The sequence below is a fragment of the Rattus rattus genome, chromosome 9, assembly GCF_011064425.1.
Source record: "Rattus rattus isolate New Zealand chromosome 9, Rrattus_CSIRO_v1, whole genome shotgun sequence".
NCBI classification, from domain to species: Eukaryota; Metazoa; Chordata; class Mammalia; order Rodentia; family Muridae; genus Rattus; species Rattus rattus.
In genome coordinates this window covers 73,077,253-73,101,693 of record NC_046162.1, presented here as the reverse complement: position 1 = coordinate 73,101,693, position 24,441 = coordinate 73,077,253, and the positions used below count along the sequence as shown (strand labels likewise).

Genomic DNA, 24,441 nt, shown 5'->3' with positions numbered 1-24,441 from the left:
CAGGACGCCTGCCCATCTCCCTAGGATTCAGAGCCCCTCACGGATCAGAGAATTTGTCCTTGTCCTGATCACCCGCCTTACTGCCCCATCCCTTGGCTTATTTCAGCACCACGCCGCGGACAGCTCCCGGGCGCTAGCCTCTTGGAGGAGGAGCGCCGAGCTGTGGGAGCAGGAGGACTAGAGAGGGCGGGGAGGGCAGACACTGGAGGACGGGCGGGGCCCCGACAGCCCTCCCCGGGGGCGGCGCCCACCCCAGCCCGACGCTGTTGAGCCCCAGAACTGCCGGAGACGCCAGGAGCCAGGGCGCGGGTAACTCCCAGCAAGTGCTGTTACGGAAAGATGCCAGTCCGCAGGGGCCACGTTGCTCCCCAAAACACTTACTTGGACACCATCATCCGCAAGTTTGAAGGCCAGAGTAAGTGTGAGGTTTTGGGGTGTGGAGGAGACTCTGCAGTGTGGGTTGGATGGCAGGAGGGGCCAAACTCTTCACTAACTTCTGATGGGGTAAAAGGAAAGGGCAGGACTGTGGGGCTGAGAAGGGGGTATTTCTGAATACAAAATCTTTCATTTTGATGTCCCCAACACCTCCTCCATATGTTCTGTGTCTAGGCAGAATGCAGCTCTTCTTCTACCTCCCTATAGCAGTTTTCTTGGTGTCCCAAACCCTGGCCTCCCCTCTCAGTCACTCTCCACTTACCCCTCCAGACCATTCATGCTCTCCTAGAGGTTTGCTTGACTTCCTGCTTTTCACCCAAAGAGCAGGTCTGACTTCCTGGTCACAGTCCTGCTTTCTGGTCTGGACTCCCTCTACTGTTCCCAGAGTCCTGGGGTCTTCTCCCCACTCTACTGACCCTAGTTGTCCTGGTCTTCCCACATCCCCCAAGCCTAGCCCCCCCACCCTTACTTTTCTTCTCCCCCACACCCCTACTTTTCTCTTCTCCACCTCCTTCCCGCCCCTCTGTGCTCCCAGAAGGAATGACCTTCCCCCAGGACTCTTGGTCCTCCCACCCTCCCTATCCCTGACCTCCACCTTCCTCATTCTGGTCTCTGCCTGCTCCTGCATATAAACCCTCTCCTCAGCTACCGTCAGTCCCTATAATCTTCCTCTCCTGGCTACCCACTTCTGGCTGCCACAGTTTTGCTAACCTCTTACCTTCCACTCCAGGTCGGAAGTTCCTGATTGCCAATGCGCAGATGGAGAACTGTGCCATCATTTACTGCAACGATGGCTTCTGCGAACTCTTTGGCTACTCCCGTGTGGAGGTGATGCAGCGGCCCTGTACTTGTGATTTCCTCACGGGCCCGAACACTCCAAGCAGTGCTGTGTCCCGCTTGGCTCAGGCCCTGCTTGGGGCTGAAGAGTGCAAGGTGGACATCCTCTACTATCGAAAGGACGGTGAGACACAGTTGGGCCAAGGGTTCTACAGGCTATCTTTCTCATCTATTATGGGGTGTCCCGGGAGAAGGGTCTGACCTAGGAGCCAAAGAGCCTGGACAAATTCTATCCCTACTCTGGGCCTTAGCTTCATTGTTATTAGAGTGAGGCAATGAAAATTGCATGCTATGTCTTCTAAGGGTCTTGAGACTGGGCTGAGACAACTATTGGTACTGGTCTAGAACAGAGCCTCTTGCTCCACTTTCCCTCCCCCAGCTCCCAGCTACCTACTCTGTCACTGCCAGCCCCAGCTGTCAAGCAGCTAGGATGGAAATTAACCTTCCCTCATCTGCTCTGGGGATTAAGGGAGGAGTCAGTCCCCCAAGGTCTCTATGGCTAACCAGTGGGTAGGGGCTGTAGCTGGAAAAGAAGACTGAGTCTGGTGGTTTGGGAAGATAGTCAGGTTCGCTGTAACCTAGATGCCTCCCAGGCCTCCTAGGCTTGCCTAGACGGACTTTGTGTTTAAGTGTTGCCCAAGCCCTTGGAAAGTACAACAGAAACATAAGCTAAGGGATGGGGGCCAAAAGCTCAGCAGCCTTCGCATCTCCCTCAGTGGATGAGGGTATGGGACTACAACCAGAAACTGAGTCTCTTGGAAATCACCAGTGTCTCCCCCCAAAACTGGTCCTGCACCAGAATTACCTGGGGCATGTTTTGCAAAACATACCTTCCCTAGAGAGAGGCTGACTCAGAAGGTGCAAGGTAAAGCCAGGCAGGTGTATCTGGAAAAAAAAAAAAAAACCAAACAAACCTCCCCAGTGGTTCTGATTTGCTGCCAATTTTAAGAACCATTGGCTTAAATAACTCCCTTTATTTCCGGGTGTGGAGGGCTCTTGCCTCATTACAGGGGGCAACTGGAATCCCAAGTCTCTTGAACCCTCTGCCAGAGATGTTGATTTGGAGTAATCCTAAGAAAAAAAGGACTTCAACTCTCTCCATGCTTGGGAGCAGAAGTTTGGGGGAAAAAAACACCCAGAAGAGAGATGTTGCCCCCTGGGAAAAAGCATGAGTACAAACAGGGCAGGCACCTCTAGATTGGAACTAAGGGGTGCTAAGAGCCTAACTTCCAGAGCTTTGGTGTGTGCATGGAACATGACTATATGTGCCTGTGCCTGTTTGTGTGTGTGTGTGTGTGTATGCATGCCTGTGTGTCGTGGGTAGGTGTGTATGCATGCATGTATGCATGGATGTGTGTATGCATGTGTGAACATGTGTATATGCACATACATGTGCATGTGTGTATGCATGCATGTGTGTATATATGTGTGTGCATGTGTGTGACTATGTACATATGCATGCATGTAGGCATGCATGTAGGCATGTGCATATGCATGTGTGTATGTGTGTGTGTGTGCATGCATGTATGTATACATGTGTGTGTGTGTGTGTGTGTGTGTGTGTGTGTGTGTTTACAGGATTCTGAGGGCTTCTCAACTTGGATCTTGGCCACACCCCTGGCTGTTCCTTTCTGCTGCTAGCCAAGTGAGTTGCAGATGGGAAGTGCTGGGATAGAGGCAAAGAACAGGAGGCCTGGAAAGCATCTGGCTTAGGTTGGCTGTACTCACAGGGTTAATGGAGTCAGAATATTTTTAAAAGCTGTGACTTCACCTCTTCACATCATTGCAAGGAAAAGGTGACAGTCAGAGGAGTGAGAAGGGTCCCAGAGGAACAAGACGGGACAGCAGGAAGTGGAGGTGCCAAGATAGTACGTCCGTTCTGTTTCTTTCCTTGACCCTAGAGCTCTACATGCACCCCAGAGGGTGAGGAACAGTCATGGACTCCTGGGCTTCCAGGCCTCGTAGGTGTCTGGACAAAGGACAGAGTTTGAGACCAAATCTTGGCCCCTCAGATCAAGATTCGGGTTTTCAGAAGTCTGTCAAGGTTCGTTAGCTAACAGAAAGGATCCTGGGAACCTAGTCTTGGAGACTGGCTCTGGGTCAAAGGAGAAAATTTCCCACATATCTGATGCGCCACAGTTCCAGCCTGCATCCTTCTGCCTTCAGGCCTTCCTGGTCCTGTTGTTATCTAAGCCTCTGACCACCTGGACCATCCTGAATTGGCCTGAAACCAAGAAGAGAGCCCACATTGCCCTGTGGTGCTCAGATAATTTATGTCCACATTAACAGCCCACTCCTACCATGTGATTTTTAAATATGATTTAAAAACCATATTCCTGTGCATCGCACAGTTCTGCTGAAAGGCACCCTAACAGCCTTTCTTTCTTCCTCTCTGCCTCAACTCTGACATCAGGGCTTAGGGAAGGGGTCCCGAACATCTCCAACTGGTTTATTTATAATCTCCTCTTATTTTTGTTTTGTTTTGTTTTGCTTTGTTTTGTTTCGAGACATGGTCTCACTATGTAGCCTTGGCTGTCCTGGGACTCACTCTGTAGACCAGGCTGGACTCAAACTCAGAGATCCACTTACCTCTGACTCCAAAGCACTGGGATTGAAGATGGGCACCACCACCTCCTGGCTTCTTCTTTCCTTTTAAAAGGGTGGTCTACTGAAAAGTCGATCTCTATGTCCTCAGTCTATTCACAGAGCTACAGTTGTGTATCTGCAAGGTCACCTCCCTGTCAGAAAACCCTCAAAATCAAGGCCTTTCCCCCCTGCTTCCCTTTGTCAGGAAAAGAAAAATCCTAACAGCTGAGGGAGGGAGGCCATGGCGAGGCCAGAGCCAATAACTGTACTCAGATCCCTCACCCTTACCCTAACAGACACAGGTCAAAGGGCCTAGTCTGCCTACCTTCACCACATCCTACGCTCTGATGAGCCCAAACGAGAAGGACAGGGCTGTCCCCATTCTCCCTCCTGTGCTTTCCACGCACTAACCTACAAATGTTGGGATGGCAACACAGAGAGCAGCAGGATGCAGCTGCGTCCGGTAGCAGCATCATTCTCCTAAGGTCTCTCAGCCCAGAGCTAAGCGAGGTGCACATAAAGAGATAGGGACAGGGCAAGGGGTGCGGCATGGTGGTAAAGCATTTGTCTTGCATGCATGATATCCTGGGTTTCAACCTCAGACTCCCAAAAGGTAAAACTATGGGGGAGGGACATGAATTGAGAGAAACAAGATGAACATAGCCAAGGAGTGGAAGAACAGAAAGAAGTGGGGTGATCTAGGGGCCAGACAACTCCTCTGGATCAGAGGAGTATATGCTGAGAGGAACTTCTCGGAGGAAGAATCAGGCAGAGGCTGGCTGCTCCTCCAGGGACAGATGCTGGAATGCTGCCACTCCTCAATACAGTCAAGGACAATTCCCTCTTCTACTCAGCCAGTTGCTTGTGGGTTCTGAGTCACAGGTAAGGTGTAGGGAGAGAAAGCACTCCTGCTTTTTTCAAATCCTCTCATCTGCTGCCGCCGGCATGGTGGGTGGAACACGGGAAGTCACATGAGAACCCTACCAACTCCCCAGCTCTTACTAATACAAGGGTCCATCCCAGGACTGCGTCAGTGGGGTGCAACCGGTTGAAGATGGCCCTGGGAACCCCTAGAGGCACAGGAAGTCCAGAGCACCCGCACTTCTGCCCAGCTCTACTCCTCACATGGTATTAGGTTCATTTCCCCAGGGCCAGAGAGACTGAGAGCATAGTGTGGTCTTAGGGACTGGGCCCCAAGCTGGCCAGAGTCGTCACTCTATGAGCCCAGGAGTGGCTCAACAGGCAGGCAGTGTCTCTGGTGTGGATGTCTCCCCCGGGCCCAGGCAGCAGCTGGCAGATGGCTTCCTGGTGCCTGGGAGTCCAGGAATCTGATCCTGATCTAGGAGATTCCTGCTCCCAGGAGGAAAGTGGGAAGGAAGATGGGGGAGGGGAGGGGGAGAGAGAGGGGAGGGGGAAGGGGAAACAGCTGCACCCTAGCTTGGGAAGTTGAGTGCTAAGTATGGAGTCTGGTGAAAAGCAGTCCCAGTGGTCCCTACAGCGACAGTGTTCCTACCCCCACGGCTTGGATCCATTGTCCTTCCAGTCACTGGCTCTGTCATCAATCCCTGGGACAGGTGACACAGACCTAAACCTGCCCTCTGGAAAAGCAGCTTGGCTTTCCAATCTGCATGGTCACCTGAGCCTGCTGTCCCTGGGGATCTTGCCTTTCGGAACTGACACGTAACAATAGTTAGAGTGAATAGATACAGTACACCTGAGGGGTGCCTGCTCCCAGGCTGGACTCTGAGATAGGCAGCCTTGCGACTCAACATGACTCACCTGCCAGTGATGAGACCCTAGGGCAAAAGCAAGTAGTGTGGCCGGAGACATAAGGTGCCAACAGTTGGACCTAGGATGCTAAGAGCTTTATTCCATGGCCTTCTCCCTCTCTCTCTAGCCCCACCCCCTACCCTCTGTCTACTCATTGGCCACAGCCTCTGCTTGGACTTGCTATTCCAGCTCTATTTTCAAAAGTGAGACCTTTCCTCCCCCTCCCTGCCCCCGACCTCTTATCTGCAGAGAAACCAGGGGTCCTCACCCCGAGTCCCCTGCCAGCTCCAGCAAATCAGTTTCTCAGAACCCTCATTTTGCCTGCTCCCAGAGCCTTCTCAGGCCTAATGTGCCAATTGGCTCCATGCCCAGCACTTGATGTGTTCCTAGCAAGTTCCTTCCAACGGCAGGGGAAGCAGGCGTCTTTTGTGGGATGGCTATACGGGAGCTGAGCCTAGGGCCAGCCAGAGCTACAGGAGGATGGCATGCCCTCCCTCACCTCCCCACTTAATCCACCCCCCATCTGCTAAGCCTTAATTACCACAGAAGCAAACCTCAGAGCTAAGCCCTGAACTGAGGCCTGAGCACGGGCTTGGATCTGATGCTACACTATCTCCTAATGAGCTGCTCTGCCCTGTGGAGGCGGGGGGTGGGGGTGGCACCTGCTGGACAGCTTCACCTACCCTCTGCCAAATAACTCTGGTCACTGTCCAGTGGATGCCCTTCACTTGACCTTCACCAGGCCCTTCCTTAGCCACTGCAGGAAAGGGGTTCCTCAGTGACAGGCCCTATCCCTGCCAATGGGGTTTGCAGCCTCCAGCTTCCGCTGCCTGGTGGATGTGGTCCCCGTGAAGAATGAGGACGGGGCAGTCATCATGTTTATCCTCAATTTCGAGGACCTGGCCCAGCTCCTGGCCAAGAGCAGCAGCCGCAGCCTGACCCAACGGTTGTTGTCACATAGCTTCCTGGGTTCTGGTGAGTGCCGTCAGTGGGTAACAGCGGTGGGGAGGGGGTAAGGGAGATTCAAGGCCACCCTCCCCCCAAAGCCTTGGCTGCTCTGGCTCTAATCTTGACCCTGGTTTCAGAGGGCTCTCACAGCAGGCCGAGTGGACAGGGGCCTGGCCCAGGCAGGGGCAAGTACAGAACCATCAGCCAGATTCCGCAGTTCACACTCAACTTCGTGGAATTCAACCTGGAGAAGCACCGCTCAGGCTCCACCACGGAGATTGAGATCATCGCTCCCCACAAGGTGGTGGAGCGGACACAGAATGTCACTGAAAAAGTCACCCAGGTATGGGTCTGCGGGACAGGGGCAGTGGTGGGTTGTGTCAGACTCCCTGGGTCCCTTGGACCTCAGCTCTTCTGAGGTCGTGACTAAGTAGGGAGATGTGACTTGTCCAACCTGCCCCGCCCCCATACCCTCCACCCCCACACATCTTGGTCTGAGTCCTCAGCCTCCTCTTGTACAGCTTGAGTCTGACTCTTGAGACGTGAAGGCCTGCCCTAAAGCCACATCCCTGAGGCCTGAAATCAGCAGAGGCTGAGGTGAGCAAGGCCTGCGAGTACCTTCTAGGCCTGGAGATGCCGGGAAGAGAAAGCACACAGGTTACCTCGGGGCCTGCCTGTGGCTCTGCAATCACAAGGCAAGGGTGGCACAGAGGGTCAAGCCTGTGCAAAGACAAGGAGAGGAAGGAGGGATGGGATGAGCCTTGATGACCACGCCTCACCTCAGGATGCAAATAGAAAGCCTGGCAGAAGTGGGATAGGACTGGAACCTCTAATTCTAAATGTCCCTCCTGTGCATCTCCTATTTGGCAAATGTCCCCTACTGGATCCTCTGCTTCAGGCGACCACACAGTTCCTTCTAAGGGGCCTTATTCTTCCAGGGGGAATTGAATAGAACCCTGCTTGAGACTCGAGTCACCAAGATCCTTGGCTGAAGGACACCCCTACCTTTGGGCCTCAGAGCTATCATATACAGGAAAGAGTTAGATCGAATAGTCTCTGAGGACCCATTGACGTTAAGTAGTGCCAGCCCAGGAGACAGAAGGGGCTCTGTGAAGCCGTAGAGAAGAGCCTAGGGCACGCAAGGGACTGCAGAGGGGATGAGATGATCTTTTTTCCTGCCCCTTCTCATCTGAAGCATAGCCTGTGTCGGCACCAGCCACGGAGGAGACCATTTAGCCTCACAGACAGGATTAAGAAAAGGCCTGGCAGTGAGGAGAGCTCTGGTATCCTGGGGTGCGGCAACAGGACCTGCTTTGCAGCCGAGTTCAGCTGCCAGGGTTACTTTGGTGGGTCCTGACCAAAAGTGCACATGAACCCAGGGCTGACTGTGCAGTCAGGGCTGCATAGAAGGGTAGAGAAAAAAAATGAAAGAAAAAGAGGATCTGGGGTTGGGGATTTAGCTCAGTGGTAGAGCGCTTGCCTAGCAAGCGCAAGGCCCTGGGTTCGGTCCCCAGCTTCGAAAAAAAGAAAAGAAAAGAAAAAAAAAAAAAAAAAAAAAAAGAGGATCCAAGTCTGTGTGAGATCCCAAGTGGATCCCTGAGGAAGTAAATGATGAACAAGAGCTGAGCCCAGCAGAACACTGCGGCTCCCACTGAGGGGTCAGGCTGCCAGTTTGGTACCATTTTAGCGGAAATCAGTTCTTAGACGGATTTCCTTGGTCCTGTGATCCCATTCTCCTGATGATCTTGCCTGCAAGATCAGAGCCCAGCCCGACTGCTTTCCTTATAACAGCACTGAGGGTGGAGGAGTGCGCGGAGACGTTCAATCCCCCCTTGATCCATCCTTATCCGAACAGTGTCAAAGTCGGACAGTGGCGTCGGGAAAGTCAGGAACAGTGGTTCTCAACCTGTGGGTCGCGACCCCTTGGGGGGGGAAATCACATATCAGACATCCTAAGTATCAAACACGTACCTTAGGATTTCTAACAATCACAAAATTACAGTTAGGGAGTAGTGATGAAAGAATGTTATGGTTGGGGAGGGAGGCTCACTAAAACATGAGGAGCCGTATTAAAGAGTTGTGGCATTAGGAAGGTTGAGGACCAAATAAATAAATAAATAATAAAACTTTTAAAAAGGAAGGTTGAGGACCACTGCCCTAGAAGCAGACAGATACATCCTGCTTAACCACATTCCAATGCCGTTTGTTGTCCATCCTACCCACGAGGGACCAGGGGCTCACAGGTCACTAGGCTTGCCTTGAGGCACAGAAGGAACAAATAGAAACCCTGGAGTTTAGCTCGGGTGTCTGGCTTCAAAACCACATGCCCTTCCTGATACCCCGGCCGCTTTGCTTCCTGTTAGGCAGCTGGGATTGTCGGTCTGTCTTAGCAACCGCCCATTGCTACAGTCTCGGAGGCACCAGGACGAACGGACGGAGGTGACTCATCAGTGGTGTAGATGGAGCTCCGTGGAGCCCAGGGCGTGTTGAGTTTCCAGACGGAGGACTGAGCCAGGGAGGAGCCTCATGGGCCCTCAGGAAGAAAGACTGTACTGGAAGTGACTTGTTCCCATCAAGATTCCCAAACTTCAGCCCCAGCTAGCTCAGTGGTAGAGCACTTGTTCACCATGTGTAATAAGGCCCTAGTTTTAACCCTTAGCACTAAGACAGACAAGTAAGCAAGCACCAGTGGCCACTCAAAGCCTATCGAAGACAACCAGCCCAGCAAACTGGCTCAGCCCAGGCTCTTCCTTATATTTTTGATTGTGAGCCCAGCCTTTAACGGCTGAGCCACTCTCCAGCCCCAGGCTCTCCCTTAAAACATAGGCCTGGTCCTACTCACCCCAAGAAGAGTTGTTTCTGAAAAAGCTTGTGTGCTTCCAGGGATCAACCATGTGGCAGAGCCCTGCTCGCTTGCGCTCTCTCTCTCTCTCTCTCTCTCTCTCTCTCTCTCTCTCTCTCTCTCTCTCTCTGTCTCTCCCTCTCTCCCTCTCCCTCCCTCTCCTCTCTCTCTCCCTCTCTCCCTCTCTCCCCCTCTCCCTCCCCCTCTCCCCCCCCCTCCCCCTCCTCTCTCTCTCTCTCTCTCTCTCTCTCTCTCTCTGCCCCACCCACTCCTGACATACCTGTCCCTCATGTACCCTTCCTTTGTCCCTCTACCTTTCATGACTTTGTGACAGCTCTCCTCCTCAATTCTCCCCATAGACCTGTCTTACTAGCCCTGGCCGTCCCCACTGACCGCCCATGGCTTCCACCCCAGGTCCTGTCCCTAGGTGCAGACGTGCTGCCAGAGTACAAGCTACAAGCACCGCGTATCCACCGAGGCACCATTCTGCACTACAGCCCCTTCAAGGCCGTGTGGGACTGGCTCATCTTGCTCTTAGTCATCTATACAGCGGTCTTCACGCCCTACTCTGCCGCCTTTCTACTCAGCGATCAGGACGAATCACAGCGCGGTACCTGTGGCTATACCTGCAGCCCGCTCACCGTGGTGGACCTCATCGTGGATATCATGTTTGTCGTGGACATCGTCATCAACTTCCGAACCACCTACGTCAACACTAATGATGAGGTGGTCAGCCACCCACGACGCATCGCTGTCCACTATTTCAAGGGCTGGTTCCTCATTGACATGGTGGCTGCCATCCCCTTTGACCTGCTTATCTTCCGCACTGGCTCAGATGAGGTGAGCACATGTGACCCATGCCTGCAGCCGTGCTGGACCCTCCCTGCCTCATAGCTGTGATGCACATCACTGACACAGACAGCCAATGGAAGCAGAGGGGGCTCAGACATCTGCCAAACAGGGAAAAACTATATGCCTGTAGACCTGGGGACCATCCCTCCACCCATCTCTCTAAGTAAGTCCAATTAGAGGATTAGGCTGCCAGTTGGTCTAGAATTCTGCCCTCTGTGGCACGCACGTAGTATAATCCCAACTCCTTATGTTACCTTCTGTGCCATTGTCACCGAGGAGTTAGAAAGGGGACACACAGGCTGCATGTGCATACACCTGTGGATCCCCACGTCTCTTCTTGCCTCGACACTTCTCTACCCCCGCTCTGCTTCCTGTGGGTAATGTGAGAACGTTTTCATGCTATTTGCTCTTCAGGGTTCCCAACCACTGTCACCCTGCCTGTCCGACATACTACTCCTACATACAACTCCTACACACAATTCCTACATACTACTCCTACATACTACTCCTACATACAACTCCTACATACTACTCCTACATACTACTCCTACATACTACTCCTACATACTACTCCTACATACTACTCCTACATACTACTCCTACATACTACTCCTACATACTACTCCTACATACTACTCCTACATACTACTCCTACATACTACTCCTACATACTACTCCTACATACAACTCCTACATACTACTCCTACATACTACTCCTACATACAACTCCTACATACCTCCTACATACCACTCCTACATACCACTCCTACATACTACCCCACATACAACCCCCATACAACCCCACATACAACCCCACATACTACCCCATACAACCCCCATAACCCCACATACCACCCCACATACCACCCTACATACCACCCCCATACAACCCCACATACCACCCCATACACACCACCCCACATACCACCCCTACACAACCCCACATACACCCCACATACAACCCCTACATACCACCCCATACAACCCCATATACAACCCCACATACCACTCCCATACACCACCCCACATACCACCCCACATACAACCCCCACATACCACCCCACACACAACCCCACATACTACCCCACACATACTACTCCCCAAGACACACCCCACATACAACCCCACATACTACTCCCACATACCCCCACATACAACCCCACATACCACCCCACATACCACTCCCACATACCACTCCCACATACAACCCCACACACCCCCACACACTACCCCACATACAACCCCACATACTACCCCCACATACTCCCCACACACCACTCCCACATACTACCCCACACAACCCCTACACACTACTCCCACATACCACTCCTACATACCACCCCCTACATACTACCCCACATACAACCCCACACAACCCTGCATACAACCCCACATACTACTCCCACATACAACCCCACATACAACCCCTACATACAACTCCTACATACTACTCCCACATACTACCCCTACATACCACTCCCACATACTACTCCTACATACAACCCCACACACTACTCCCACACACTCCCTACATACCACTCCTACACACAACCCCACATACTACTCCCACATACTACCCTACATACTACTCCTACATACTACTCCCCACATACAACTCCCACATACAACCCCACATACAACTCCCACATACTACTCCTACATACAACTCCTACATACAATTCCTACATACAACTCCTACATACAACTCCTACATACAACTCCTACATACTACTCCTACATACTACTCCTACATACTACTCCTACATACTACTCCTACATACCACTCCTACATACAACTCTGGACCATTTTCAAGTCTGCTCCTTTCCCCTCTGCTCCCACTGCCTACACTGAGACCTTCCGTTTCGCCCTCATAACTTCCCATAGCCCTTGGAGTTAAAACCAAGATCTTCACGGGTCTTCACGCCCACTAGAGCTGCCATACACACCTCCCCAGACTCCTTTCTCATTGTCTGTCACCTCCTACTCTTCAGGTGCAAGGGTCCCAGTTGATTTCCATACCATTTCATGCCTCTATGTTTCTGTGGTCCTGTACCAAGAGCACCCCTTCCTCCTTCCTCCTGCTTGCCTGGAGAACTAGCTTCATTCTTCTTTTAATCTTTAAGATTTATTTATTTTATATATGTGAGTACACTTGTCGCTATCTTCAGACATACCAGAAGAAGATATCAGATCCCATTACAGATGGTTGTGAGCCACCATGTGGGTGCTGGGAATTGAACTCAGGACCCCTGGAAGAACAGTCAGTGCTCTTAACCACTGAGCCATCTCTCCAGACCCCTAGCTTCATTCTTTTTTTTTCTTTTCTTTCTTTCTTTTTTTTTTCGGAGCTGGGGACCGAACCCAGGGCCTTGCGCTTGCTAGGCAAGCGCTCTACCACTGAGCTAAATCCCCAACCCCCCTAGCTTCATTCTCAATGACGTACTCTATGTCATCTCTATGAAGCCTTCCCTGACCTACATTTGCAGACTTGACCTCTCCTTCCTTCTTGCTCCCATGCGATTTCTCTCCTAGCAGCCAGAATGCTGCTACACTTTGCCTGAGAAGTCCTTGAGCCTCTTACATCCCATGGCCAAGTGCCTGCTATTTCCTGAGTGTTTGTGGAATGACTGTGTGGTAACAAATACAAAAGAACAGACATAAGCCTGAATATACCCTTTCAAGAGCTGACTTTCTCCACCTTTCTCTGCCCCTAGACCACCACCTTGATTGGGTTACTGAAGACGGCGCGCCTCCTGCGGCTGGTGCGCGTGGCCCGGAAGCTGGACCGCTATTCTGAATACGGGGCCGCGGTACTCTTCCTGCTCATGTGTACTTTCGCGCTCATTGCGCACTGGCTGGCCTGTATCTGGTACGCCATCGGCAACGTGGAGCGACCCTACTTGGAGCCCAAGATTGGCTGGCTGGACAGCCTGGGTGCACAGCTTGGCAAGCACTATAATGGCAGCGACCCAGCCTCGGGACCCTCTGTCCAGGACAAGTATGTCACCGCCCTCTACTTCACCTTCAGCAGCCTTACCAGTGTGGGCTTCGGCAACGTGTCACCCAACACCAACTCTGAGAAGGTCTTCTCTATCTGCGTCATGCTCATTGGCTGTGAGTGGGACCTTGGGCTGTACAGGGTACTTCATGTGTAAGGCATGCAGACTTGTGTATAGGTGCGTACCACTCATATACAGATTTTAGCAACTGTTTAGACATTGCTTTAGGCCGAGCCATTTGCAGGACACAAAGGGCCTTTGTTTAAAAATTATTTTTAAAATTTAGATGGTGACCAGGCAGTAGTGGCACACGCCTTTAGTCCCAACACTTGGGAGACAGAAGCATACAGATCTCCGAGTTTGAGGCCAGCCTGGTCTACAGAGCTAGTTCCGGGAGAGTCAGGGCTACAAAGAGGCCTTGTCTCAAGAACAACAAACAAAAATATTTAGATGGCAACAGTTAAGAAATAACCTGGGTTCTTAGCACAGACCACATGCCATGAGGCCGGCTGGCTCTGCCAGCCACTCCTTGGAACAAGGCACAGAAGTCCAAGTCAAATTCTCTATGGAGCCCAGTTTCCAGAGGAGAAGCCAAAGGGCTTAACCTGCTAGAGACCCACAGCTAGGAGGTCTCTAGCCCCAAGGCCAGCCCAAGGGTCAGCTAGAAGACTGGGAGCTCACTGTCTCTGCACAGAACTTCCTGCCTCCTGAAACACCTGGTTTAAGAACTCTAGGGGTGGTGGGGAAATTTACACATTAGGCTGTCATGTTCAGAGTATTTAGAAAAGCAAAAACAAGAAAAGGGAAGGGGGAGCGTGAAAAGGAGAGACAGAGAGTTTTCCTTGTATTATATTTTTGCTACTTGAAGGCGAAAACAAACCTGAATCTCAAAACAAAACAAAACACCATCGCCCTAGTTCTTTCCTCAAAGAAGTCTAGCCTGTAAGCCGGAAAGAAGCCTAGGGGCACAAGCAGGACGAGAAGGGCAGGGGAGCCCAGGGGCTTTTGTCCCTCGTGTATGCTAGTGCTGTCTTTGGCGCTTCTGCTATCACCGTGGAGAGAGAGGGGTCCTTCCCTGGGGTCCTGCCGAGGCTGTGAGGCTGGGAGTCACCCGGGAACTCCTCATTCCCATCTCGCCCCGCCCCCAGCCCTTATGTACGCCAGCATCTTTGGCAACGTGTCGGCCATCATCCAACGCCTGTACTCGGGCACTGCCCGCTACCACACGCAGATGCTGCGTGTCAAGGAGTTCATCCGCTTCCACCAGATCCCCAACCCACTGCGGCAGCGCCTGGAAGAGTATTTCCAGCACGCCTGGTCCTACACCAACGGCATTGACATGAACGCGGTGAGCCCTGCGGCCCTGATGGGGAGTGGGTGAGCTGCCCGACTCATGACCTGGGGGAGATCCAGGGCCCGGTGCAGTCTGCCCCTGCTCCCCACCCCTTTACCCTTACACAATGCCCACGGCCCTAGCTGTGCCCGGAGGGACTCGCCATACCCCCCTCCCGCAGGTGCTGAAGGGCTTCCCTGAGTGCCTGCAGGCGGACATCTGCCTGCACCTGCACCGCGCTCTGCTGCAGCACTGCCCCGCCTTCCGGGGCGCCAGCAAGGGGTGCCTGCGCGCGCTCGCGGTCAAGTTCAAGACCACGCACGCGCCGCCTGGGGACACGCTGGTGCACCTGGGCGACGTGCTCTCCACGCTCTACTTCATCTCCCGCGGCTCCATCGAGATCCTGCGCGATGATGTGGTCGTGGCCATTCTAGGTGGGTCAGGTAGGGATGACCAAGGGGCTTGAGGCTGGAGAGGCCCTACCGGGTCGCCTTCAACCTAATGAGTATCCTTAACGGCACTGTTGCTCAGATTTCTGGACGTTTCCAGGTAGTAGTGACTCATGTCTTCAGTCCCAGCATTCAGCAGGGAGATCTCTAAGTTCAAGGCCAGCCTGGTCTACAGAGTGAGTTCCAGGACAGCCAGAGCTACACGGAGAAACCAAACGAAAACAAAAAATCATTTACTTACTCATTGGGCAGGACCACCTCAGGAAGATCACAGAACAACTTGGCTGTCCCTTCTACCATATCGGTTCTGACCATCACACTAGGTTGTCAGGGTCACAAGCCCTTCAATTTACTAAGTCTTGCTAGCCCCAGAGTTTTAAATCTAGCTCAAAGAATCCTTAATCCAGTTCTCTGCCTGTCATGTAACTTTCAACAAGTCATTTGACTTCAAGTACCTCAGGATCCTCTCTTCTATTTGCATCTTCCTTGCCCTTGACTTCAGACATGTTGGATCCTGGTCTCCATGACCTGGTTCTCTCCCAGCCGGCTCTGCCCACCTTTCTCCATCGTCCTGTCCTCAATGGCTGGTCACCTGACGCTGGCATTCTGCTTTCTTCTCACTTCACAGCCTCACCTGGGCCAGCCCCTTGCTCCCACAACCTGAGCCACAAGGACCCTCAGAGCTGTGCTCTGGCCCCAGTATCTCCTTAGATTGAAACAGGCATAGTGCTGGGAATGTGACTCAGTACAGTGCTTGCCTAGAATGCTGGAAGGCCTGGACGCAATCTCCAGAACTATGTTAATCAGGCATGGTGATACACACTCAAAGCTAACCTGGGCTCTAAGAGAGCCTGTCAAGATAGATAGATAGATGGATAGATAGATAGATAGATAGATAGATAGATAGATAGATAGATACATAGATACATAGATACATAGATACATAGATAGATACATAGATAGATACATAGATAGATACATAGATACATAGATAGATACATAAATAGATACGTAGATACATAGACAGATGCATAGTTAGGCCCATAGATAGATAGTTGAATAGATTGACTGACTGACTCACTGACTGACATTGATTTTAAAAAGTCAAACCAAGTGCAATAGATTCCAACTTGACACCATTACTTTCCCTCAAAGGCAGCCTTGTCCCCTGCCCTTCCACTGTCTGGGCTGAAGCCAACTGCAGGAACATTCTGCCAGTTCATGGTCCTTTGCTCCCATCCAGTCATGTGCAGAGCACTATGCTTCCCTTACTGATAGATTTGCTTTCCATGCCAGCCTCCACTGGTCTGGCCCTCCTAGGTAGGTGTCAGGAGCTCCCTTCCTGAGGCCTCACATTAGGCACATGCTCAGTGCTCCCGTCTCCCAACAGTCAACAGTTACACATCTGCACAGATTCCTCATCCACTCAGAACCCTTTGCTAGGTCCCTATGGCCCGTGGGACAAAGGTAAAGCCTTGGCTTCACCCATCCGTGTGACTCTGTGAGTCCTGTCTCTCTCCCCTGGTACTCCGTGCTCCAGCTAGACAGCTGTTTCTCATCAGCCTGTGACTCCCGTCTTCTGTCACGCTGCCATTTTGTCTTCAGAGCTCACCCCGCAGCTGTCAGGCAGACACGGACATTCTCCAGTCTGGCCTGCAGCATGGACTCCTCTGTGAGTCCTTTCCTTTCACCTAAGCCACATAACAAATGCCACCCACATGGGAGGATAATTAATATTAATAATTAAGAAGCTGGTCCAATTTAAGTTCCAGAGGGAGATAAGAAATCCTCTCATCTTGTCCTGAGTAGAAAGAGACATCAGATAATTGTTCATGTGTTAAAAAAATGAAGGTCGCTATTACATTACCTGGATATCAAGGCTCAGAATTTCATGTGTGACCCTGGCAGGTCTCTTCTTTCTCTGAGCCCCAGTCGCCTCTTGTACAGGGTTGATTTTTCATCTTGTTCTCCTGGCGGCATATGCCTATCCCCCCTCTAACCCTCTCTGCTGAACTATTAGTGTCCCTTGAACAGTGTCACAAGGCTGAGAAGGCTGGGCTTTCCTGGGGACAGTAGGAGTCAAAGAAACCATGGTCTGTGGCACTCGTGACTCTGGCCTCTTTTTCTCCAGCCTCGACTATGCAGGAACAACCACATGCCCAAATTCCCCTCCTCCTGGGGCCTGGTCCTTCTCCTGGAATTTTATTCTTTGTATCTCTTGTCCTAACTGTGCTAGGCAGTGGGAGCCCCTCCCTCTTTCATGGCCCAGAGCTCTTGGTTGCATTTGCTTTCAAGATTCATTTACTCTGTAACCTTGACAACCTAAGTACCTGTCTATTAGGGATTTGAGGGACCCCTTGTGGGAGAGTCTCTCACTCATGTTTATATCCTGTTGCCCGCATAGCTCCTGCCTCTGCAGGGACCTAATGCTTGCATCTGCTAACTTGGCTATCTACCCTGTGCCTACCCTGTGACCTCCATCTCCTCTTATGTCTTTCGTTGATGCACTCTGGGGTCTCTGGCTTTGAGGGATACTTTTTCAAGCATGGCCACCTCTGTCCCTGCAAACAGTCCAGTGGAGTAGGTGACATTGTTATGCGCATTTGAGGGTCGAAGACATTCGAAGACAGGGGAGGTAGCTTCCCAGGGTTGCCCTGCTGGGGCAAACTGGTTCCATGTTTGTACAACAGAGATTAAGGAAACCAAGAAACAGAAGCTCCAGGTCCTATCCAGGGAAGCTGGAAGCTTTCGTCCTTGGGTCCTCTGTCCCCTGCTTCATAGTGTCAATGGGTCAAGGGGAACAGAAGGAAATTGAGCAAGGAACTTTTAGTGTTCCTGACTGCCTACTATCCCCTGGCCAGAGTGGGAACTATACTAAAGGACATAGGCCAACCAAAGGATATTCTGGTGGAAGGTGGTTCTGAGGGGCTAAGACAAAAAGAGAACCCATGTCCTCAGGACAGAAGCAGCTCTGAGGGAATGTTTTGTGGAACTAAGGACTGATGAAGGCCTCCCTCATCCTCCTCTCCATGAAAGCCAGCACATGCAGCCCTGTCCTCAGAGGGACCCCCTCAGCACCAGGCCCCAGCTCTGTGGGATCTCCGAGGTGGGAGGTAGGAAGATCACAGTCAAGGGGTCCTGAGAGAAAGTCTTCATTAAGGGGGCCAGGCCCTGGAGGAACTGCCATCTCTCTGGTTGGCAGGGAAGAATGACATCTTTGGGGAGCCTGCCAGTCTTCATGCCAGGCCAGGCAAATCTAGCGCAGATGTGCGCGCCTTGACCTACTGTGACCTGCATAAGATCCATCGAGCAGACCTGCTGGAGGTGCTGGACATGTACCCTGCCTTTGCAGACACCTTCTGGAATAAGCTGGAGGTCACCTTCAACCTGCGGGACGTGAGTCTGGGCCTGTGGGCCGGGGTGGTGGTGGGTCACAGAGGGTTGGTTGTGGAGAGCACCCAGTCAGCCTGCTAAGGACTTGATCTGCCTGGCCTAAGGGGACTCGTTTGACTGCTGCCTCTTCCCTCTAACCCCTTGTGGGTTCTTTGCTGAGATGCTCCTGTACCGCTATGCATAAACATAGCAGTAACCACGGTGAAGGCTTCCATTTAATGAGCAGCTACTGTGAGCTAAATCCTGGGCTTCTTTTATGTTGTTTTAGTCTTGTCCTTTGCACGTGGTTCTCCTTATGGCCATTATCTTAATGAATAAACCGACCACCAGAGAGGGTAAGTTAATTGGCCGGAGCCATATGGTTAGTAAAAGGCAGAGCCAAAATGTGGATTCAAATGGTCTGGCTTTAAAATCCAGGCTTTTCCATCACATGGCACTAAGCTGTGACGATGGGACCTGACACCAGAGGCCCCCTGGTGCCAGGCATGGGGATACGGCTGTCCCTTAAGTTTATTACTCAGCCACCCAGGAGAAATAAAGGGCCATTCATTTAAAGAGGTAAAGAAGACACAAGGGCACATAAGCACCGGCCAATTTCTGGTGGACTGAGGGTTCCAGACCCAGTGTTCACCAAGAGGTACTTACTTACGGGCGCATGCCGGGGTGTGGGCCACCAGGACACTGGAGAAAAGGTAGTGGGGGAGGAGTTTTGCCATCTACCCTCAAGGCTTGCTGTTCATAAAATCATCTCCAAAGACTTTTCTGGGGGATTCTACTTGGTTACGTGGGTAAGTTCATCACCTCCAAGTCTGTTTACCTACCTGAGAGCCTCGTAGGAGAGAGCCTGAAGCAAGCTGCGGAGTTCCCCTGGGGTGTCTAGATGCCTGTTTCTACTTTTTCACCCAGTTGTTACAAGGGCCACAGAGGGGAGCTTGGGGACAGGGAGGAACAAAGAAAGAGACCCTGTCCTAGCTTTGGTCCCTGTCACTTGTTGCTCTTGTTCCCTACAAGGCAGATGGGGGTCTCCAGTCAACACCCCGACAGGCCCCAGGCCACCAAGACCCCCAAGGCTTCTTCCTCAATGACAGTCAGTCAGGTGAGTCCAGCCAGCCTACCCTTTAACTCCTTCTAGTGTCTCCACTATTCTGTCTCAGCCACTCAGTGATAAGAAAAGATTCTTCCTTGGGCAAAGAGAGAGAAGCCTTTATCTTTGTCCCTAGTCCTGCTGGCCTGTGTCCAATGAGTCAGAGAGGGAGAGCTTACTGGTTGCTGGGTGCTTTTTTCGGGGGTGGGGACTAGCTGAGTGCCTGAGGTTCTATATCAAGGTAGCAGGATCAGCCTCAGAACTGGCTGGAGGCATGTTTTAAAAAAAAAAAAAAAAAAAAAAAAAAAGGTAGCAGGCGATCCCTACCCCTGTCCAGGTCTCAGCTCTAGGAACAATGAGATCAGAACTAGACATCCCCACCCTGACCACTCCATAAGCCGAGGCTCCCAGCTCTTCTCCCACGGATAGCCCAGTTGGGTCCTGAAAGCCCCGTAAGAACAGGACCTTGTCTTCAGGGCACCAAGGCAAGGAGAACCACTCCTTATACCTAGTTCCCGAGGCAAGTAGGGGGAGCACGTGGGCTCTAGTGAGAAGGGGCAGTCTGTGGAATCAGATGTAGCAAAGGTTGTCCCCTTCTTTCCTGAAGGTGCTGCCCCTTCCTTGAGCATTTCAGACACATCCGCACTTTGGCCTGAATTGCTACAGCAAATGCCCCCAAGTCCCCCAAACCCACGACAGGACCTGGATTGCTGGCCTCGGGAGCTAGGCTTTAAGTTAGAACAGCTCCAAGCCCAGATGAACAGGTGAGGACCTCCCTGGCCAGGGTGGGCAGCTGCAAAGGAGTCAGCTGGGGGTAGGCGCCGCCTCCTGGTAGTTTAGGGGCATCGCTGGGTGCCTGGTTGGGTTTTAGAATGGCATCCATTTAGGGTAGGTTTCTAATTCTATGTTGCTGAGCATAACACTTAGTGTCTTCCTCCAGCAAACCTTAGAATATACTAAGGAAGCTTCTTCGGGTGTGTGTGTGGGGGGGGAGAAATACATCCATGTGCAGGAACAAATTCCAGAGGTTCTTGGGAAGGGGAATTGCCTGTGGATGGCATAGGGAGGGCTTGAAGGCAAGGAGGGTTTCCAATCAGAGCTGTGTAACTCACAAGTTAGAGGGTGAGCAAGCTATGAGCCTAACAGCTTGGTGCCTCAATTTCACCATACTATAAAATGGGTACAATTAGAAAATACCTCCATTAAAGCATCATTAAGACTGAATGTGGAATGCACCATGCCTAGTCATGAAAGACGGTATATGCTAAGGGAAATTTGGGCAAAGGCTGTGTGGATCCTAGTGGGAAAATATCGCTTCAGGTAGGCCCTGGGTTACAATTTCACTCAACAGGAAGAGGTCAGGTCACAAAAGTGAGAGGGATCTTTGACCTCTGAGCTGCTCTCAGAACCCCGACTTTGACCATGGTGCTTTGGCAGATTGGAGTCCCGAGTGTCATCAGACCTCAGCCGCATCCTACAGCTGCTTCAGCACCCGCAGGGTCGCCCCAGCTACATCTTGGGAGCCTCTGCCTCCAGTGACCTGGCCTCGTTTCCTGAAACTTCAGTGACTCGGAGTTCAGAGTCTACGCTTCTGGTGGGACATGTGCCCTCTGCGCAGGTGAGAGGTGACGGGATCCCCAGGGTTTCCCTGAAAGTAACTGCGTGATTCCCTGACCCTCAACTCAGCCTCAGTGTGTCTGTGGTAGGATGAGGAACTGCGTCTTCTGCTGCTAGTTTTATCATTTACATTGCCTGACAGGACAGCCTAGACTACATCCCCTGACGGGGCAGCCTAGACTACATCCCCTGACGGGGCAGCCTAGACCAGTGCTGGCAGAGCCCTCACAGTGGTCACAGACTTCACAGCTCAGAGAGATTCGATAGGACCCTCAGGTTCCCTTAGGTTCCCTCAGGAGGAGTTCCCAGTTCCCTGAGGATAAGGAGCAGGCAGAGCTCTTTCCCGTTCCCATCCCAGAGGCTGAAGCGGATCCGTATCCAGCTTAGGGGCTGGGAGAGGTGGCTCGGTTGGGAGAGTGCTTTCCATGCAAGTGTGAGAACCCGAGTTCCCCCGCCACCCGTGTTAAAAGCTGGGCATGGTACTGTACACTTGTAATTTCAAGGCTGATCAGGTAAAGACAAGTGGTCAGCCAGTCTAGCCTAGTTGACAAGCCCTAGGTCCTTGTGAGAGACCCTGTCACAAAAGCAAGGCAGATGTCCCCTGAGCAACATCTGAGACTGACCTCTGGCTTCTACATGTACATGCACTGGTGGACGCGCGCACACATATACAAACACACACATAGACACACACATTCATGCACAAAATGAAAATATATCCAGCCTGACCGGAAGTAGGGTAGGGCTCTGCACACAATATACTCTTTACTTTTCTCTTTCTCCCAGACCCTAAGCTACGGTGACTTGGACGACCATATTCAGACACCCAGGAATTTCTCCCCCAGGACACCTCACGTGGCCATGGCAATGGACAAAACTCTGGTGCCATCCTCAGAACAAGAGCAACCTGGGGGTCTCCTGTCACCTCTAGCCTCACCTCTGCGTCCCCTGGAAGTACAGGGACTGGGTGGTTCCCGCTTCCCCTCCCTCCCTGAACACCTCAGCTCAGTTCCCAAGCAGCTAGAGTTCCAGAGACACGGTTCCGATCCTGGATTCACAAGGAGTTAGGGCCTTTAGACCCCAGGGTAAAGGCTACCATGAGGGAATTTAAGTACGGTGAGGTGAGAGTTAAGCCCCCTTCGGGGGAGGGCCAGACAGCTCTCCCATAAAACTCTGAAAACCATTTCCTCAGAGAAACTGTAGACTGCTGAGCCAGGTGACCAGGACGGTCTGAGCAAAGAGGCTCAGGACTTGGCCCGGGCTCCTTGGGACCCCTGTAGTCAGCAAGCCAGGCAGAGGGTTGCTCAGAGGTAGCTTACAGGATGCCAGTGGAGAAGACAGATGCTTCAGATCTCCGGGAGAATCTTGCTTGGGGCCGCATGTGGTCGCCTCCCAACTCAGAACCACCCACTGCCTCAAAAGCCCAGACCCAAGGCCAGGTTTGACCAGACCTTTACCAAAAGCCTCTATCTAATATGGCTGGAATTAGAGGTGTCCTCTGTGGTGGACATAAAAGACAGGGAGCTGCAGCCCTCAGCCCCTCTTCCCCTGAGACTCTCATAACAGTCTCTGGGACATGCAGACATAGCTAATAAAGTCTTGAACATTTCATGTTGGGTTAGATGTGTAATTTTCCTAGATATCCTCAGGTCTGTGCTTATGCTGAGGCCTTCTCCAAACCCTTCCCACATCCAGTCTGTTGGAGACGTGAGGGTTGTCTCAGCTGAGCTCAGGGTTTCCGAAGCCTGAAGGGAAACAGATTCGGCCTAAGTGTTCATAGAGAATCATGGCCACTTTCGGTGTTTGTTCAGCACTCCACCATTCTGTCCTGCACATAGCTGTTCTTAACCTTCGAAAGAGCCTTAGGAAGTCGGTTTTACTGTCCTCATGAGAGGTCTCGGGTCGGTAGCAGAGAGTCTGTGGCACTTAGCAGAGCGTGAGCAAGCCTTCCGGGCATGTCAGTATTTGCTTTCTGGCGATATGTATGTGAATGTGTGCTGGTTGGAAAAACATGTGCACCCCCATATGTAAATGATATTTCAATAAAAAGGTAAACTTAGCACACTAGAAAAAGGAGAACACAGTTTCAATCCATGCCACCTCGCTCGAGAAACCTGTTAAAGCATCATTGCTTCTCAGAAAGTGCAAATCCATCCCCCGAGTCCATTTTTCCTTCCCTTTGCGATTTCTGTTTGGTGCCTCAGAGTCTGTCTGTGAGTATACACGCACACGTTCACAAGTGTTTACACGAACTAAAACGTTCACTCTTTGTACCCTTAGTGAAACTTCAACGCTAATTCAAAGCAACATGTGGGGGCTGGCAGGATGGCTCAGTGGATAAAACGCTTGAGGACCTGAACTCTACCCCCACCCCCAAAACCTAATAAAAGTCCCTGCAGTGATGGTGTGTACTTGCAAGCCTAGCACTGGGGTGGGGGTGGGAGGCTAAGACAGCAGGATCCCTGAGATTCACTGGCCAGCCATTCTATCCTAATTAGTGAACTCGAGGTCAAAGGGAGTCACTGTCTCAAAGGAGGTGGGTAGCATTCCTGAGAACAGCACCTACGGTTACCCTCTGGCTTCAGCATGCACACACACATATGTACACATAAACACATGTATGTGTACCTTCTCACATACCTGCACACAATTTTTTTTAAAAGTAGCTCATGCCTGTAAATGCAGCACTGCAGAATCTGAGGGAGAACAGGCATGGGTAGCAGCCCAGGAGCCAGAACAACGTACTAAGATAATCCAACCCACACAACTGCAGACATTAGCAAGGATCTGTCAATCATAATCTTAACTGGAAATACCCTGAACTCACCAACGAACATTTAAAAACCAAGAGCGGACTGTCTGTTGCCTCAAAACAAAACAAAGCAACCCAAAACCACTTCAATGGCAAAGACACCTACAGACTGGTAATCACAGGATAAAAGTCAGTCTGTCAACCAAATGGTCACATTGTATCTACAGCCAGAAAGCAGAGAGGGATGGGCGCCCACACTCAGGGCATCCCAGACCGTGGGATGGAATCGCCCACAGTTAAGATGAGCCTCCAACAAACCCAATCTGAATAATCCCTTCCTCGCATTCTCCAAAGCTTGTTAGCGACTCCAGAGTCTTTCAAGTCAGGAATCGTCACAGGACATCAACAGATTCCAAAGAAATTCAGAGGACCATTAGGAATCCCTTTCGAGTTTATACTCTATGCCTGAAAAAAAAAAGTCTAGAAAAAAGCGGGTGAGTTCCTATACATATATAACCTACAAAATTAAATCAAGAGAATGCT

The 24,441-nt window shown here is 51.6% G+C and overlaps 1 protein-coding gene across 1 annotated transcript; it reads left to right on the top strand.

Moving 5' to 3' along the window:
• Window positions 1–259: 259 nt before the first annotated feature.
• Kcnh6 (potassium voltage-gated channel subfamily H member 6) lies at window positions 260–22,757 on the top strand. Its single transcript, XM_032913800.1, has 14 exons — window positions 260–415; window positions 1,166–1,396; window positions 6,442–6,603; window positions 6,714–6,919; window positions 9,833–10,258; window positions 12,986–13,385; window positions 14,419–14,618; window positions 14,785–15,037; window positions 18,255–18,448; window positions 19,457–19,550; window positions 19,959–19,981; window positions 20,064–20,293; window positions 20,967–21,147; window positions 21,933–22,757. The coding sequence occupies exons 1-14, from the start codon at window positions 340–342 to the stop codon at window positions 22,212–22,214; spliced, it is 2,958 nt and encodes a 985-aa protein (XP_032769691.1). The 5' UTR covers window positions 260–339; the 3' UTR covers window positions 22,215–22,757.
• Window positions 22,758–24,441: the final 1,684 nt, after the last annotated feature.

Bases quoted from the DNA above. Each gene is read 5' to 3' on its own strand.
- Kcnh6 (XM_032913800.1), top strand. From the start codon at position 340: ATGCCAGTCCGCAGGGGCCACGTTGCTCCCCAAAACACTTACTTGGAC. The intron at 1,397-6,441 runs GTGAGACACAGT...TGGGGTTTGCAG, and splicing joins CCTCTACTATCGAAAGGACG to CCTCCAGCTTCCGCTGCCTG. The intron at 18,449-19,456 runs GTGAGTCTGGGC...GTTCCCTACAAG, and splicing joins TCACCTTCAACCTGCGGGAC to GCAGATGGGGGTCTCCAGTC.